This window comes from Carassius gibelio, chromosome A19, assembly GCF_023724105.1.
Source record: "Carassius gibelio isolate Cgi1373 ecotype wild population from Czech Republic chromosome A19, carGib1.2-hapl.c, whole genome shotgun sequence".
NCBI classification, from domain to species: Eukaryota; Metazoa; Chordata; class Actinopteri; order Cypriniformes; family Cyprinidae; genus Carassius; species Carassius gibelio.
The window spans coordinates 25,128,504-25,146,567 of NC_068389.1; the positions used below are offsets into that span (position 1 = coordinate 25,128,504).

At 38.2% G+C, this 18,064-nt stretch overlaps 1 protein-coding gene across 6 annotated transcripts in view; it reads right to left on the reverse strand.

Annotated features, from left to right (window-relative positions):
- LOC127934938 (POU domain, class 2, transcription factor 2-like) overlaps window positions 1–8,459 on the reverse strand; it is a 50,353-nt gene extending 41,894 nt beyond the window's left edge. For all 6 annotated transcript variants that reach the window (XM_052532515.1, XM_052532512.1, XM_052532514.1 and 3 more), the window contains exon 1: window positions 7,264–8,459. In XM_052532515.1, the coding sequence (XP_052388475.1) occupies window positions 7,264–7,366 (103 nt within the window). In that variant the 5' untranslated portion in view covers window positions 7,367–8,459. The remainder of the gene's footprint in view (window positions 1–7,263) is intronic.
- Between the last annotated feature and the right edge of the window lie 9,605 nt (window positions 8,460–18,064).

An 18,064-nucleotide genomic window follows, 5' to 3' on the forward strand; every position in this document is an offset into this window, starting at 1 on the left:
AAAAAAATATTTGAGTATAAGTGGACATACAAGAAAAACAAGAAAACAAGAAAATGAAGTGTTGAACTCAGGCACTTGTGCTTGTGTCGAAATTTAAACAAGCACCTTGACCTAACAATGTGTATGTGCGGGACAGGCTCTTAGTATTCCTTTGGACACCCTTGGATGTGTTGAATTTTCAAATGTTTTAAGCAAAAACAAAAACATACATATTTTATTATTATGAATCTCAAAGAAATTCAAAGGAGCTCCTCGCCAATCTTTCCATGAATATGTGGACTTGATTGTCTTTCTATCAATTCTTTTGGCCACATGCAGTGTCAAAAGTGTGAAAGAGTACATGCTCGCATTGTGTGTGAATGTGTGTTGCAGGAGAGAGGTATAGGGTAAAGATGCGGTTACTTTGAGAAGACTGAAGCGCAAAAGCACTCTGATTTATTAAAAGCTGCTGCTCACGCCTACCTCCCTCTCTCTCTCCCACACCATTGTTGCAATACCCCCTTCATTGTGTATACATTGTTGAGGGATATTAAATTTCTCCCTCCGAACCCAACTGTAACCACTACACAGCCATGGGGAAGGGCAGCACGTCCCTGCGGTCCAAACACACACACAGATACATGCACGTGCTCATTTTCATACAGCTTGTCCATCAAATTAAACTGGGCGGTGAAAAACCCACCCCAAAACTGGACACTCTCAGTCCAGGAGCTTATATGAAATGCAGGGCAGAGGGACAAATTCAATCAAACATGCTCTGGTTGTTATGAGTCCACGTTATTACTTAAATGGCCACATCACGGGCGGCTGGTCAAATGTAGATACTTGTGAAAGACATGCGTACACACTCTGAAACCTGCACAGTGAGACCAGACCAATCGATAAAAGTTTAAAGGCGAATATTAATTCAAGCAAGTAAAAATTTAAAATCAATATGAATGTGTACCTGATTGTTTTACGCTCCTCTTTACACTCCACCTGCCCTCTGTCTTCATCTAACACATTTATTCTTTCTGCCACTCAGCAACCAACAATTTCTGTTCTGCATGGTGCAGAGCTGACCAGAGGGCTACGGTCTCTTTCTCCTCATAACAAAATGTGTGAACTCTTGACTCTTTTCCTTCAAAAGAGCGGGATTTCCTTGGATAAGGGCTCAAAAAGTGGCAGTGAGGTGGAGAGAGAAAGCAAGATGGCGAAATAAGAATCTTCTAATGATGCATGTGATTTCAAATGGGTAAGTGTGTATCTGTGATTGGTGAAATCTAATTCCTGAGTTTAATTAAGAGACAGTAAGACCCTGACCTCAATGACAAGCCCTATGGTTATACACAAACTGCTTTCAGAGGAAGAGATTTTTACAATCTGTTTATAAGGCAGAGATATTTGGTATTTATGAACATACTGTACAAACAACTAAGATGATGGATGATGCTTCTCTGGTTTCTAATTGGTCTAGTTATTTATACCAGCTAGGTTTTCAACTGGCTAAACTGTCTTGGTCATGCTTATTTAGGCTGGTAGACCACCCTAGAACAGCAACAAACCAGCTTGACCACCTTAGGTCAGAAACATAATTAATGCTAAACTTGAATGTGAATGCATGGCCAATGCACTGCAAGCAAGTAGTCCCACTATACATTATTAACATGCATAGAAATATTGCAGTACCTCAAAGAATTTTTTTCTGCTTTATGCTATTATATTTAATTGTTAGAAAATGTTCAACTGGAAGACAAAAGCCACATTTTCTGTGTGGATCCCGTTGGATTTGCATTGGATTATGAGTTCAGATAAATTTTGCATTCATACACAAACTTCCATATATTTCACACACATAATATATTTCATGCTATAGAGGTAGGTCATACAACACTATTAAAAATAAATGTTACAAAATGTTTTTTACAGTTTTGCCATGGCATAGAAGAACCATTCTGGGTTCCCAAAAAACAGAACCATTTATCTTTAGTGAATATACAGCTTGAAAATGTGATTTCTACACGTGGGCGGGAACTTCTGCAGTTCCACGCAGCTTTCTTCTGTGTAGATATCAATTCTATGCTTTCCATCATCAGCTAGGCATGGCAGGGTATAATATCACTGTCACAGCCTATCCTGGTCGCCCAGTAAGTTTGTTTAATTAATTAAATACTTTTTAATTAAATATTTTAAACTCTAATATAGTCCTAAAAGGAAAATAATAATCTATTGACCTGAGTGTATGATATAACTTTCACGCAAGTACAACTGGAAAACCGAGATAATAAAATACATACTTTTTTAAAAGTAAATAAAAAAACTAACGAACAGAAGATACACTGATTCTTATTCAAAATGTAACACAAAATTAGCTATTTTAAGCAAAATGTCCAAGCTGCTTTCTTCCATACAATGAAAGTAAATATGGACCATAGCTATTAAATTTTCAGGCTGTTCCTCAGATTAAACTATCATGTGGTTTTAGAACAAATTAAGTTTCTACAAAGCTTTTATAGCACTTTTGTTAGCCTATTTTAAACAACTCTTGGTCACTATCCACTATTATTGTACGGAAAAAGCAGCAAGAATGCTCATCAAAAATTATTTTAGTGTTCCAAGAAAAAATAAAGTGATATAGGTTGGAATGACATACGTTTAACTTAAATTTTAATGTGAACAATTTTTTTAAACTGGAACTGGTTTTTCCAACAAGAGAGGAATGGAAACATAAAGGTACTGGTCACAGTTGACCAGCGGGAGTTTATTAACATGGCCGTACCGTGTAATTTGGTTTATGAGTCTGATAAAGGTCTATCGAGATTGTGATGCCTTGCTCTGTCTGTACAATAAGACCACCGGATCCCATTTCCCACGGTTGGGCTGTAATAGCGCTCAGTGTGTTAAGAGCTATCAGAAATCGGCCAACACACTGTCCCTCCAGCGATCGTTATGCATACGTCCTCACCTACACACCAGGTAACTCAAACACACACCAGAGCATGAAAAAAACCACTTGGCCCTGTCAGATATGGGGTATTGGAGACCGAATGAGGTCCATTTAGTCGGCAGTGGTCTTGATGGTGGTCTCCATCGCAGAGGTGAGGGCCAGCACAGAGCAGAGAGTGTTTACCTACATCCCTTTATTACCATCTGCTTAATGGCCTATGAATGTCTCCATGGATACTCAGGAGGGAGAGAGAGATGGATGGAGGGACAGAGATGGCTCCGATCGGAAAGGTAGGCTCTCAACAGGGAACTCTCGTGCGAGTGTGAGTGCGTTTGGTTTAATGCATGTGTGTGTATGTGTCCAGAGATACTTAGTGCAATGAGTGCAGTACTTCAAATGATTTCAGTTTCCTGTAAGTGCAACATCAAAAAAAAAAAAAGGATGCAAACCAGTACGTGTGTGTGTGTGTGTGTGTGGAGGGTAAGCCTAGGTGTCGGGATGGGGAAGAGAGAGGTGGTTTAATGCAATAAAGCATGTTGTATTGACATCTCTGTTGTGTCTATTGATTCCCCATTATGTCCCTAACAAACCCGGGTGGACATTTTGTCATTCGCAATCACGTTAGCACTGGGACTCGCCGACGTTTCTGCCCAAATCCGATCTATACACACACACACACACACACACACACTCATGCTCTCTGGCTGCGGACAGCAGGGATGATCTTCCTTAATCAATACCTGTTTGAGGTTAAAACACTTTACGGCACATCAAACTGTAAATCTGTATCAGTGTAAACACAGTTCACCTGCGCAGACAGACCACGACGGAGACACAGACTGACCTGATCGCATTTGACCTTTGACCTGAAGCACACCCCTATCTTCTCCTAAAGAGCTGTTACTTGGATTTACACAGCAACATTAAACTATTTTGAGGTTTTGTCGCAGTGATGTACAAAACTAGAAAAAAGACAGCACAAAAAAGCACAATGCAACAATGTGGTTCCTTATCATAGCAGCAGGAAAATAAGGCCTGAAAATAATAGTGGACCTGTTACACATCTGTAGCATTCGCTCCTTATAGCTAAAAACACATAACACAATGAGGCTACATGTTTGAGTTAACTAGTGAAATGGATTATATTTATCTAATTATATTACAAATTATATAAGCAGCATAATACACACACACACACACACACACACATATATATAGTGCATATCAACTTTTTACCTTAATGATACTTTAGCTTGCATGGACTCCACCAGTTACCATGGCCAACATCATGAATGTCTTCTATTTTAACTGAATAGTACAGAATATTTCCTTTTTTCCCAAATGTTCTTTATATTTTTGTAAATATTAAATTATTTTCATAAATTCTAAAACTTTTATCAAGAGGTTTAATTTAATATAAATAAATATTTTTTTTTATATTTTGTCAGACTTTTGGGCTGACCAGTACATCTTTTACAGCCAATATGAATATGGATGCTAATTGAGGGACAGTACATTTATTTTCTGCTTTCCTTACAGATAAACACTATTGAGCGCATTGGTTTTATTAGCTACATTTAACCAAAGCTTAGCTGAAATGACAGATCAAATGTTTTGGTGGTCTGCATAGCATTTCTTTGTGAGAGTGTGCTACACAATGTGATGAAAATCTGTGAAATTTTTGACACATACAATTACAGGAAGGTTATCACATTAGCAATTTAATGTTTACTATATGAATTTCTGGAACTACTAAAAGGACCGCTGAGGCATAACCAACAGTGCAGAATCTGTTAGAAAATAAACGCTTCCTAACAGCATCAGCCCTCAAAGTTACATTATAAATATAGTGTGCAGACTATCCCAATCTCTGACACTAAGATGCTACAGTAAACACACAGGGTAAAAACTGCTAGATATCTTCATGGTCATCGCCAAGGAAAAACCTAGTAAAAACTTTGAACCAACGCCCTCGATAGTGTCTATCATCTGTAAATAAGGCTGAACACAAATGTGGTTTCCTCACCCAATATAGAGATCCTTTCTGGCTCTTCCTCTTGTCACTCTGACCTCTGCAGCATTTAATGTCAGCTGTGGCACCTGGTGTCCATTTTGAGTCTTATATTATCAAAAAAGAAATGAATCTTTGGCATAATTTTAAAAGCCGAAAAGGTTAAAATCTTAAAACCAAGTGGCAGCCAAACGCCAAATACATACAGCTCTTTTTTTTTCATTTAGTGAAATTATAAAATGTGACACATCAAGTGGTAACATTATTTCATCACCAGACATTAAAAACGCTAATTAGCACACACACACACACACACACAAACACACACGCGCGCACACACACACACACATAAAAGCAAACACTGAACACAATTACACACACCGTCAATAAAAACACAAAACCACCATTAGTACCTGTACAAAATTAACTTGGTGCATAATTAGTTGTTCACTGTCATTGTTTAGGCTTGCAATTTATTTATTTATTTTTAACATTGTTTTTTAATGTAAATTTAAGCATCAATGTCTCTATAATTTTCGGGAATTATGCTTCCTAGAATCCCCCTATCTTTTTTTTCCCCCTTCCTCAATATTCTCCAGTTCACTGACCTAAAAGACAAATCCCAACCAAACAAGCAGGCCAATCCATTTTAACACTACCTGCATTTCAAGAAAGCCCATCACCATGTGGACCCATTATGTGGTGCAGCTAATGAAAGCTTAACGTCTGGCTCTTTGCTCATTTAGGCGCCAGTAAGTAATTAAAGACTCGATCTTGCTTTCATTTATTGCGGTATAAACCTTATTCAGTGCAGACGCCATATTTACTTTTTGTGAAGAAGCAGCTGTGAAGTATTTTTGGTTATTTCGTTTTTAACTTTGTCCCCAATCGTTCTGCAGATGCAACAATGAAAAAAAGAAAAAAAATATCCACAAAACTCTGGAAAACAGGCGATAGGAAAATTAAACTTTAGCTATATATGCATAACCTTATGAGCGGACTCTGTCTCTCAGCCTCTTTTTGATAAAAATAAATAAATATAAACATGGCCTCCACTTTCAATAAGGTCTATGTTGGATCCACGTTTTAGTATTTAGCTCTTGCATGAAAGAAGATAAAAACGGTGCAAACGCAAAGTTTTAAATCCCTTATTTACATTGCATTCATTGTGTGCTGGTGGAGGCCTATGACATGCGTTTAAGGTGACACGTGATCTATAAGTGGCGCATACGTTTAATCCATCTGCTGGTTGGAAAATTTCCGCTTCGTTGAATGCCAGACGATGCGCGCACACATTGCGCGCCCCCGCCCCCCACTAATGCAGTAGGTTACTTCAGAACAAATACTCCTTATGCAAGGAAAACTATTATGTTTTTTCCTTTCAAACCGGCGAGAAGCTTTCTTGGTAACACTTCGCATTACAAAGTCTTGTTACAATTTTCATGCAAATACAAGTAATTACTGTAATTATAGTATTATAAAAGACTCCAAGCAACTCCACAAAACATAAACAACTAGGCCTACACGTTGTTTATTTGAAACACGAATACAAATATGCAAATTCTATTAAAAAGTCTTGACTAAAAATAAAAGTTATATCTGCCATTTCAAGCCTTCAGTGGCCTAATATCTTGGTTAAATTGCAGTCGGGTATTGATGAGTGTATTTTTAAATTAGATTAAGCTATTTACGTTATTTAAGCCTAAAGTGAAAGCACTTAAAATCGACAAAAACATCAACAAATAAAGTGACATCCAGTCTCATTCTTAAACTTGTCGTTAAATTCACACACTCGCTCCGTTTTTCCCCCCTGCTGTCTGCTTGTATCGATCTCGGCGGAATCGATAAAATACCATGAATATTCCCTGAACCGGTCGTGAGAATAGTCAGACGGCAGATGGAGAAGCAGATACGGGGAGGACAGAAGGATGAAAGAAGCCAAAAGAGGCCGAGACGAACCGTTCAAACAAGGGCAATGATGGGCAGACGTCTTTTCAGCTCAGCCAGCCTTCAATTAGGCTAATACACCCTCAAAGTGGCACCACACATATACATATATATATATATTATCTATATATATATATATATATATATATATATATATATATATATATATATATATATACATAAACAAACAGAACTAAAAGGATCTGAACGTATTTTGTAAGCTACCAAAATATGTAGGCTATTGGGGCTGAGCAGGTGTTTCGGCTCCACGTTTAACTTTTTTTTTTTCCTCTCTCGCGTTCTTTTCCTTTTCAGTGGTGAGGGAAAAAAGAAAAACTGTTACCGACATTAACCAGAGGGAGGTAAAGGTATCTCTTACCGGAGTTCCCGGAGCGCAGAGGCAGCGGAGACTTGAGTCGCCAGGCGCTGAAATCAGGAGCGGTTCTCTGAAACACCAACGGCACCGGCAAGGGAACAAACATGATCCGCTGTCGGCTGGGCTTTTCTTCTATGGGCTCTTGTATGAGGTGCTTGTCTTGGGGTTCTTTTCCTTTGGTTGCTTATACTGTCAAATATAGACTGTTTTGAGGTTGTTTATTTATTTTTTGGTAATAGTTTTTGGTTTAAATTTCTCAAGCTATCTTTACATTTTTGGTATTGTGCCTCTCAGTCATAACTTCTTCCTCAGGGATATCTCGGACTGACACACAGACGGATAGCCGGAATCTTTCAAGCGGTCTAAATATAGTCTACATTCATATAAAACGTGTTTTGTTGTCACTTAACGTTTGTTTAGTCTTTCTCTGCTTGGCTGAAAAATCCGTTAAACTAACATACAAATTAGAATAACGGGACATTTAGACCTACGCTGGCAAATGTCGAACCGTTGGTTGAAACTGTGATTTTTTTAAATTCAAAACTCACTTGTTGTCCTAACTGTCATATCGTTTCCTGGGTTTTGCATATCCCGCGCGAGACCAGGTGTGCGGCCGGTAAACGTCACAATGGCCTTGCGCGCGTCTCGATCTGGTTCCACTTTGGTTTCGCTTTTTAAACAATTCTCGAGTCAAAATCGTGTTCCCTTTAGTACAAAAACTATTTGGTTCAAAACAATCAAGTCGCGTTTGCTGGCTTTAAAACGGTTTACAAAGGTGTAACGGGAATATTTCGTTTCTGTATTTGGTTTCTAGCTCTCGTACTGTTTGGTTTACCTCGCGCACATTACATGCATTTCAAGCAGCATTTTTTATCGTATAAAATATAATAGAATCGCTTAGTAGCCTATATTTAAATAATGACCACGTATAAGGCTGCGCAGCGGCTCGATACGGTCCCCCTTCGATTCCACTCACGAGCCGGTAATTAAAACGCAATCAATCGATAGCCTAAATAAATTAAGGAGCAGCACTGCTTGTCCACGAGATCTTAAAACTGAACGGAAAGAAAACAAAACGATACCCGTTAAGCGGAATTCAGCTCTTTGGCTTTGTCCCACCACCATCCGTCTGTGTGTGCGTAGCCTATGTGTCCGTTACGACAGTCCCGTTATCTGGGAACCCCGGTAGCTTGCGAGCTCTGTCCGCCTCCCGGTACGAAAGCAACACTGAAACGAGAGGAGCAGCCGCTATACTCCCCCCGCCCCCCCTTCTCTCCCTCCATCCATACCTCCCTCCCTCCCCATCCCCTTTTTTTACTAATCCCATATAAGGCAAGCCATCCTGCGTATTGATCGCTTGATTGCTCTTCATTATGATGAGTCTGATGATCGCTGTGGGCCGCTGATCGATAGGCTTACACACATTCACCGAGTGGCTTACATCAGGTGATTATATCCTCATCTACATGCAGGTAGGCTGTATGCTGTTTGTGGAAAAGATACGAGCGATATAAACGACCAGGGAGAAGCCATTGATATGTTATGGTGATTATTTAACGTGGCGGATTATACAGTAAAAAAGCAACAAACAGAACCCGATCATCGCAACCTCTTAAAAGTTTCATTTGGTCTATTGCTAGTCTCAGGGTATCTCATCTCTCTTTCTCTCTCTCTTTCCGACACACTGAATGCTGTCAGTAATAAAGCTACAATCTATGCCGCGCACTTACACTCCAGATTATTGCCGACATAGATTTTTTAAATAGAAAAATCTATACGCTAAACATCGCAGTCAATATGGGAAAAATCGAAAGCTCAGCGCCTGATCCCCCCCCACCACCCCAACTCACATTCGCCCCAATCTTCCTGTCTCTCTCTATCTATACGTCTATCTGTTCTACTATATCCAAGGTGATATAGATCAATTATGTGTGAGCGTTTCATAAGAAAATAAGACAAATACTCAATTATCAACTGATTTGAAACATGCAATAGGCCTAATAGCTATTTGATTAACCAAATATATAAAGCATTACACACGCCATATTTTGTTCAAAAATATATTTTCCTGCAACACAACAGACTCACAATGGTTCCTTGAGCTTTATTGTCCCCAAGCACCCCCTTCATTTGACAGATGACATCCGCGTGTCCAACGAGCGGGAGGGGGGAACGAAAAAAGAAGAAGAAGCGACAAGTTGTCCTTCACGAATCCCCCTCGCCTGAAAGGCCACGCGTTGCGAACCCCCCCATCCAAACTCCTTCCAGACAAAAGCAATTATTTCTTGTAGAATATAGTGTGTTTTGCGCGACTATAGCGCGGCGAAGGAAGAAAGGTGTGCAGACTGAAACACTGTTTCCAAATATGACATTTCCATTTGGTTACATTCAATGGTCAGCTCATACTCCACAAATCCCTTAACACCAATAGTAATTTCAATGGCCATGTCATCATTAACTCAAAAACTACTGCAAATGTATCATGCAAGACATTGTAGTTAAAACAGTTTGAGCAACTGTTACAATGTATAAGGTAAAAACAAAATAAAGTCACTAATAAAATTATTTAACATCATTTTTTGACAGGCATTATTGCTGCCATCATTATCATTATTCAAGTTCCTGTTTAAAAAAAAAAAAGTAAATTAAGGAACTTGTTGATCAATAGAAATAATCATTACTTAGTGCACACATAAAAAGAAACTTCCTCCTCTGTGTGTCTGGGTGGGTGCACCAGACAGTGATAGTGAAAGAGTTCATCGTTAAATGGCAATGTCATGTTGACAAATGCGTTGGTTGAATTAAATTCCCTCTCATCAATAACAAGGCGCCCCAATCAATACCAGCTTACAATTATATCAACACCCCTTCTTGCTGTAACAAGCAGATAATACCGTGGCTAGGACACATTCCCACTGTGGTACACACTGACGTATACAAGAACAGGTTCTAGATTTCTCTTTGTATGCTCAATCTTTGTGCATGTTGTATGCCTCTTAACACACACACACACACACAAAGCTCTAAAAAGATCTAAAAAAATTAAAAACTTTTACTGTACTCCGTTATTTGTTCAATTCCCGAATGATGGAGTTAGACGTAATTCAAGCTGGGACTCACTCACGTTCTCTCTTCAGCTGATCTAATGATCAGTGCTGACATATTGTCAATATCCAGCTCAAGTCTGTCAATAATCCTAATTCAAATCCATCCTCTGAGCCGTAGCTCTCTTTTAACACACGCAGTCGGGTAATAATTACACAGTGCTAATGCTGTCTTCTCTTAATCACTAATCGACATCAGATCTTGTCTTATTGACAGGTAGCCTGCTCATCAATGCAAGGGAATGTTGGGATTTGTAGTTCTTTATATATCTTGTTTAATGGATTTAACATTTGGCTTATTTCTTCACTGACAAAAGTATGAATGAATAATACCACAACAAACGTCCTTTTTAATCTCAGATACAGTCTAGGCTGCTTACATCATTTGGCTTTTTTTTGCTCTTCTTGCATAGCCTGCCAAACACTCTTACAATATTTCGATTTCACACATTTGCTTATGGCGGCTAAAATTCAAAAACACGATTTTTATTTCTTCTTTTTATTAATGCATCCTTTACAGGAACCGCCACAAAAAGTATTTTCCATTTCATACAGATTTGACCACCATTCCATGCTATGCTAGTTTTAACACGATCAAAGACAGCAGCTGAAGATCCAGCAGTCAGAGCTGGTAAAAGACATCGACCCCCAAAGTGCTGGCGATGTGTCTTGCCCGCAGCGGCCTGCCGCGGCCTAATGCTATGACATGGAAGGGGCTATCAGTAGCGCGCAGACTAGCTTGAGAGGGGGAGCTGATTTCGCCCCGTCAGAGGCCTGCTGAATATGTGATCCTCCATTACAGCGGAAGAGGATAATGCCCCAATACCCTGTTTGTGATCTTTATGGGTTGCTGGGCGTCTGTGTAAGTGTGTGCGGCTACGTGCAGGTGGTGAATAAGTGTGTGCAATGTTCAGTGTTTTTACATTAAAAATAGGTGTTTATGTATTACATTTTACAAATCACTATATAAATAAAATCTGTATTATTTAATATAACAATTGTTTTTACTATATTTAATATTATAAATGTGATATTTTATTAAAATATTTATTAATTAATAAAATTTAAAATGGTTTATATGGCATATACAAATATTTCGAAAGAGACTTTTGTTGACAAGCATAAGTAATAGCATTTATGAAATATCCATTCAAGGTAATTCCAATATGTTTTGAACTCCTTTTTTGTCTAACAGTGACACACTTAACAGGTTCCTCTCCACTCTTTTCTCTCTCCCTGTCTTGCCTTGTGCATTGAGACTGTGTGTGGGTAGATTTAGAACCGAGATCAATAAGAAATGTAGAAATCAATGCACTTAGCACTAGGAAATCAATGGGCCCTAATCGGGATGCCGATGGCACAAGTCAAAACAATTAAGAGAGAAGAAAAATGTTTAACAACCTCTACTCTCTTGCTTACACAGTGAAGACGAGAGAGAGAGAGAGAGAGGGGGAAAAGGAGAATGTGGGGAGCAATGCCGATGAGATTACAGCTGGGAATCAGGAAGTGCTGAGAAAAGGGGAGCTGAAAAGCCGAACATTGATAGAGGGAAGTGGGCGAGGAAAAGGAATTTATGGTGTCAATGAAGCAGGAGGAGATGATGAAAAATTGAGGACGAAATCAGACATGTTATTATCCAGCAGAGAAGAAAAGAGAGGAAAAGCGGACGGGAGAAGGGAAGGGTGGAATTATTTGACACAAATAATGAACGAGTGCCAGCGAGAGGACTCAATTATGGACGACGGCCAACCTAAATGGACCATCACACAATTTTAAATGGTGACTAAGCAAATTAGGGTGTCAAAGGTTAGCGGCCATGTTTTTAATGTGCGACTGTACAGCAGTTGGTTCAACGGTCCCATCAGATGGCCGAACACAGGGGCGCTCATCCATGGGTAAGCATGTAAATCTAGCTGTCAATCAAAACAAGGGCCAATTACTGATGCACCTTGACCAAGTCGCATCCAGCCAATCGGAAGCAAAGTGAAGCGCCGTCGGCTCAGTCTATGAAAGCTACGGTGGCACAGGTTGATGCAGAGTGGGTGAGTTGTGATTTGGGGTCGATCAATAGCTGAACCCCATCTTGACCTCTACCTCATTCTTAAGGCAAAGGGGGGAAATCAATGCGGAGGGGTCTATGATTCCTGATGTATGGATTGGTGAAGTGCCAACTAATCAGTGAGTTAATGAATGTGACACTATACCCATTAACCTATTGATATGACACTTGGCAACCTGAACAAACATGCACATGACACTGCATATACTCACACTCCATCAACATAAAGATACAGTAGACAAAATAAATGGGCAATAACTATGGGATTTAGTATCAAGATTTTTTTTTAATGCATTTAATTGTAGCTTAAAAAGGAACATCACTGAAGATAAATACATTGCACAAACAAAAGAAAAATAAGTGAGAGAAACAAGGCACAAGATGACAATTGCAGGGAGTGTGAGTGACTGATAAGACGAGGGAAAAAAAGAGGGGAAGAGGAAGCAAAGAAGGTTGTATCAAAGGAGGTTTCAGCATTAGGGGCTCAAAGGCGAGGGGGGATACCTCTGATATTTGGGATTAGAAAACGTGGTGTAGGCAGGGATTAAGCAGGAAGAAAAAGAGGGGAGGAGAAGTAACAAAACCTATAGGAGTGTAAATACTTAGTCTGGAGATATCTTTTTTCAATTAAGAACTTTTCTGGCCTTGCATTCCCTCGTTTGTGTCTACCTACACTGTAAAAAATTTCCTGTAGAAATTACAGTAACTTACTGGCAGCAGTTTGCCAGTAACTTACTGTAAATTAAACTTACAGTAAAAATACTGTATTCATATTTACAGTACCATTTAACTTGCTGTAAATGTATTTGCAGTAATATATTTTTTTACTGTAAAACACAATTATGTTTTTTTCTCCTTTTATATATTTTAATACAATAAAATATTACTTTACACTGTGAAATTTACTGTAATTGGTTCACTTTTATTATGTATTGTAAAACTTTACAAATTATTGTATTTCAACAGGTCTCATGTCTCAGTAGTAAAAACTATAAAAAGAAACAAAAGACTGTTTAACTTCTTTTATTGGTTTAATAGTTAAATTGTAATACTTGAAATAACATTTTAATATTCTTGCAGATTGTACTTTCAGTTTTCCAAAAACTTGAATACATTTCATTTATACATAAAAGTTTCATATTAAGAGCATTTTAAAACAACAGACATGAACAGATTCAGTCATAAGAACAATCTTAAAAATTTACTAATTCAGAAAACTCCTGTGTAGAATGTATTTGCTCTTAGTAGCTTAATAGTTTTGCCAGCTGAAATCCAGAAACTCCTTAAAGGGATAGTTCACCCAAAAATCTGAATTAGGTCATTAATAACTTACCCTCATGTCGTTCCAAACCCGTGAGACTTCCGTTTATCTTCAGAACACAGTTTAAGATATTTTAGATTTAGTCCGAGAGCTCTCAGTCCCTCCATTGAAGCTGTGTGTGTGGTATACTGTCCATGTCCAGAAAGGTAAGAAAAACATCATCAAAGTAGTCCATGTGACATCAGAGGGTCGGTTAGAATTTTTTGAAGCGTCGAAAATACATTTTGGTCCAAAAATAGCAAAAACTACGACTTTATTCAGCATTGTCTTCTCTTCCGGGTCTGTTGTGAGACAGTTCAAAACAAAGCAGTTTGTGATATCCAGTTCATGAATCATTCGATGTAACCGAATCTTTTTGAACCAGTTCACCAAATCAAATTGAAATGTTTTATACTGTTCGCGTCTCCAGTACGCATTAATTCACAAATTACTTAAGCTGTTAACTTTTTTAATGTGGCTGACTCGTGAACTAGTCAGTATTTTGTTCGTTATCTGGCTCAGCTCGGTGTTCATCTTCAGTTCTCTCCTCACAGCAGTTCAGTCAGTGTACTTTTTGAGTAAATGAATTACTCCGGGATATTGGTTTGTTTGAACTCAGAAGTGTCAGCCACATTAAAAAAAGTTAACAGTTTAAGTAATTTGTGGATTAATGCGTATTGGAGATGCGAACCGTTTAAAATGATTCAGTTCGATTTGGTGAACTGGTTCAAAAGGATCCAATTACATGGAGTGATTCATTCGCGAATCGGATATCACAAACTGCTTTGTTTTGAACTCTCTCTCACAACAGACACGGAAGAGAAGACAATGCTTGGACCAAAGCGTATTTTCGATGCTTCAAAAAATTCTAACTGACCCTCTGATGTCACATGGACTACTTTGATGATGTTTTTCTTACCTTTCTGGACATGGAGAGCAGACCGAACACACAGCTTCAATAGAGGGACAGAGGAGATAAATGGAGGTCTCACGGGTTTGGAACGACATGAAGGTGAGTTATTAATGGGTGAATTAATTTTTTGGGTGAACTATCCCTTTAATGAAGGAGGATACATGAGGGTTCAGACCAGAGTTCTTCCTTTGCACCATCTTCCCACTTCTTTTGATGACGTGGAACTTTGAGGAGCACTTGCTGTTGTCAGGGTTATCATTTAACCTTTACATAACAGAAAAAAAAGTTAGATCATTTGATGTGAAAAATGTCTAACAAAACAACCAAATACTCACAACACAACCAAATACAGAAATGCACTGCAAATGGCACAGAACACAACGGAAATATTTCCAGGGGACCCAATATGTGACGAACCCGGATGGAGCATGTTTAGTACTCAACGTCTACTTTTGTTTTCTTGCAAAAAATACAGAGATTACATATTTATGACATACAACTTTATATACAATATAAAAAATGTAAAAAGAACATGAGGGTGAGATATTAATCTATACATTAGTAACATTGTAAAAAAAATTGTAATGTTATGTTTAAATAAGTTTCATAGGTAAGAAATGTAAGGTAATATAGGGTCCAAAGATGAAACAGCTAATTTTAAAGTTGAGACACACACAGATAAATAAAGCATATTACGAAAACTTTTTTTGTATAAAATGTATTTATTTGCAACAGTTATGTTAACAGCAATAATAAGACATTTATGTCCTAAGTACAGCTATTAAGCTGATAGACACCATGCTGCTTTGTCACGAGAACATCCCAGGTTAAAATAATGAGGAAATTACGTTGGCTAAATCCGAAATCGCCCCCTTAACACTCATTCACTCATTTCTACATTAGTCCACTAATACGGTTCACTTGAAGCTGTGAATGAATTCGGACAGCAGTTGATCGCGCATTGGATGTACACAGTCGGGTTCGTCACTTACTGGGGTCCCCTGAAAACATTTCCATTGTGTTCTGTGCCATTTGCGGCGCATTTTCGCGAACGAGATTATGTTATTCTCCCGATGCTGATGTACAGAACAAATGTTACATTTGAAGTAGACATATTTGTTTAGTTTCCTTAACTTTATGTGTTTGCGGTAACGTTAAATGTGAGACTGAGGGGCGGAGAGGCTTCGGAAAGTGTATGAGCATTCAGGAACTGCACACGAAAACCTTAAATTCGCCTTGTTTTTATGCCCTTTGGCATGATTAATAAACGCGTATAATGTCTCCACAGAGACGCCAGTGTTTGCACACGACACGAACATTGCGGGTTTACTCTAGCACTACAAGCATGACGTGCATTTATATGGGGTAATCAGTTAACAGCAAGCGATAATAGCGGGAAAAAATCTGACTGACTTTAAGCTAAATCCACGAAAGCTTTGTTGTTCGGCTAACAGTTCACATGAACACTCACCAGCTCCTGGAGTGGTCAAACCCAAGGCAGAGACCCGTGAATGTCCATATTTTGACGGTGAAACGTTCAGAAAAGGGAAAGAAAGGAAAGAAATATGAATGTTTGCACAGTGTCACCACAACTCTCTCTAGCTCTCTTCACAGCATAAATGTGAGGTGACTGCGCGCCATACAGTGGCAGCGTTTTTTTTTATTTATATTTTTGTTTTAGTTAAACCAAAGATATAATATATTTAAAGTAAAAGAAGTAATATTTGTACCCACCTTTGCATCTGACTGGTTCTTTTCGCATCTGTGTGTCTTGTTTTCTTCTTTCTCCAAGTGGGAAATAAAACTTGATCTGTGATTGGTCAGGTTTCGCGCTCATTTTTTCTTTACTGTATTTAGATTTACAGTAAATTAAAAATACTGTAATTTAGTGTCGCCAAGAGGGTATTCCCCAAAATGTAACTTTAAAATACAGTAATATGCTGTATAACTGTCCTACAGTAAAATACAGTTCATTTTACAGTTAAATACTGTTAAATTTACAGACATTTCTAACAGTGTACCTAATTCTTATTGGTAGGCCTATATTTCAGTTTTAAAATATAAATTCTTAACTATACAGTAACTATTGCAGGTTCTTCAAGATAAAATTTAATAAAATAAAAAAGGCAAAATAAAAAAAGATAGGGAGCATATGTCTTTTTTGTATTCAGTAAAAATACACACGCACACACACACACACACCCTTACCACTTTATTTAGCTGCTGAAAAAATACACTACAGGCCTTTTTGATGACAACATGCACGTTGTGAGAAAATCATATTTAGGGGAGACATTTTTTCTTCTTCCCCATATTAATGTTCAATAAAAACAGGAATATTTAGAGGACAAACCTGTGTAGATTAACGTGCAATTCATGATTTGACATTTACTTAACATCCTCACACAGGCTTCTACCTTTACATCTGTGTGTGTTTGTTTCTGCCGTCTCTCTCTTTATGTACGTGTGTGTGAGACTGTGTATTTTGGGGCCGTGGGGGTTGATGTTAGGCCCTCTTGAAGGTCAGGTTCAGTGTCAGTGGTCAAGGTCAGGTGTTAATTCATGAGAGCAAGTGAGAGAGAGAGACACAGAGAGTTAAAATCTACTTAATCTAAAAGGACAATGGCAGAATTTGACCAAAACAACGAAAATGCACACAACACCAAGAAATGACACCATCACGACTGCTAGATGACCGGCCCCAGTGCCAATCATTTTCTCTCTTTCTTTCCTCACCATACCAGTTTGACCACAGGGGTCAGACTCTAGTGAATGAGGTCATTCATCTGGGATGAAACTGACCTTCAACCCCTCAACTTGATCGCTTGCCCGCATTCTAAGCACCTGGACAACCAACCAGCACAGAGCTAGCTCACAAAGCGTGCGTGTGTGTGCATGCGTATATGTGTTTGTCACAAAACAATCAAATCGTTTCACTTATAGAAAAACATAGATACATGTTCTCAAGCCTAAATATATATTGGCAATGGTAGACAATAATATCATAGCTTATTAAAAATTAACCATACCATTCTATTCTTATTTTTTTAAGTAATACAGCAAAGCCTTAATGCAGCTCAAACACATGCATGCACACACACTTGATTTGGTCTGTAATAAAAGCACACACAATGAAGACGAAGCAAAGCATCGATGAGGTCAATTCCTCACTGACTCTCCTTATGATGGCACATCAAAAAATCAATGATCAGCTCCAGAATCAAAGCTATTGATTACAAACAGAGCAAACCTGACATGCAATCTACACACTGTGTCAATGCTCCGGCAAAATTAATTAAAAGTAAATTCAACCATGAAATATCCTTATTTAATATCTAGCATTATTTTGGAGGAACAAATATTTTATATAAAATATTAAATAGTATACATTTACTTTCATGGATTATTTTCGGTTTCTATTTTATATT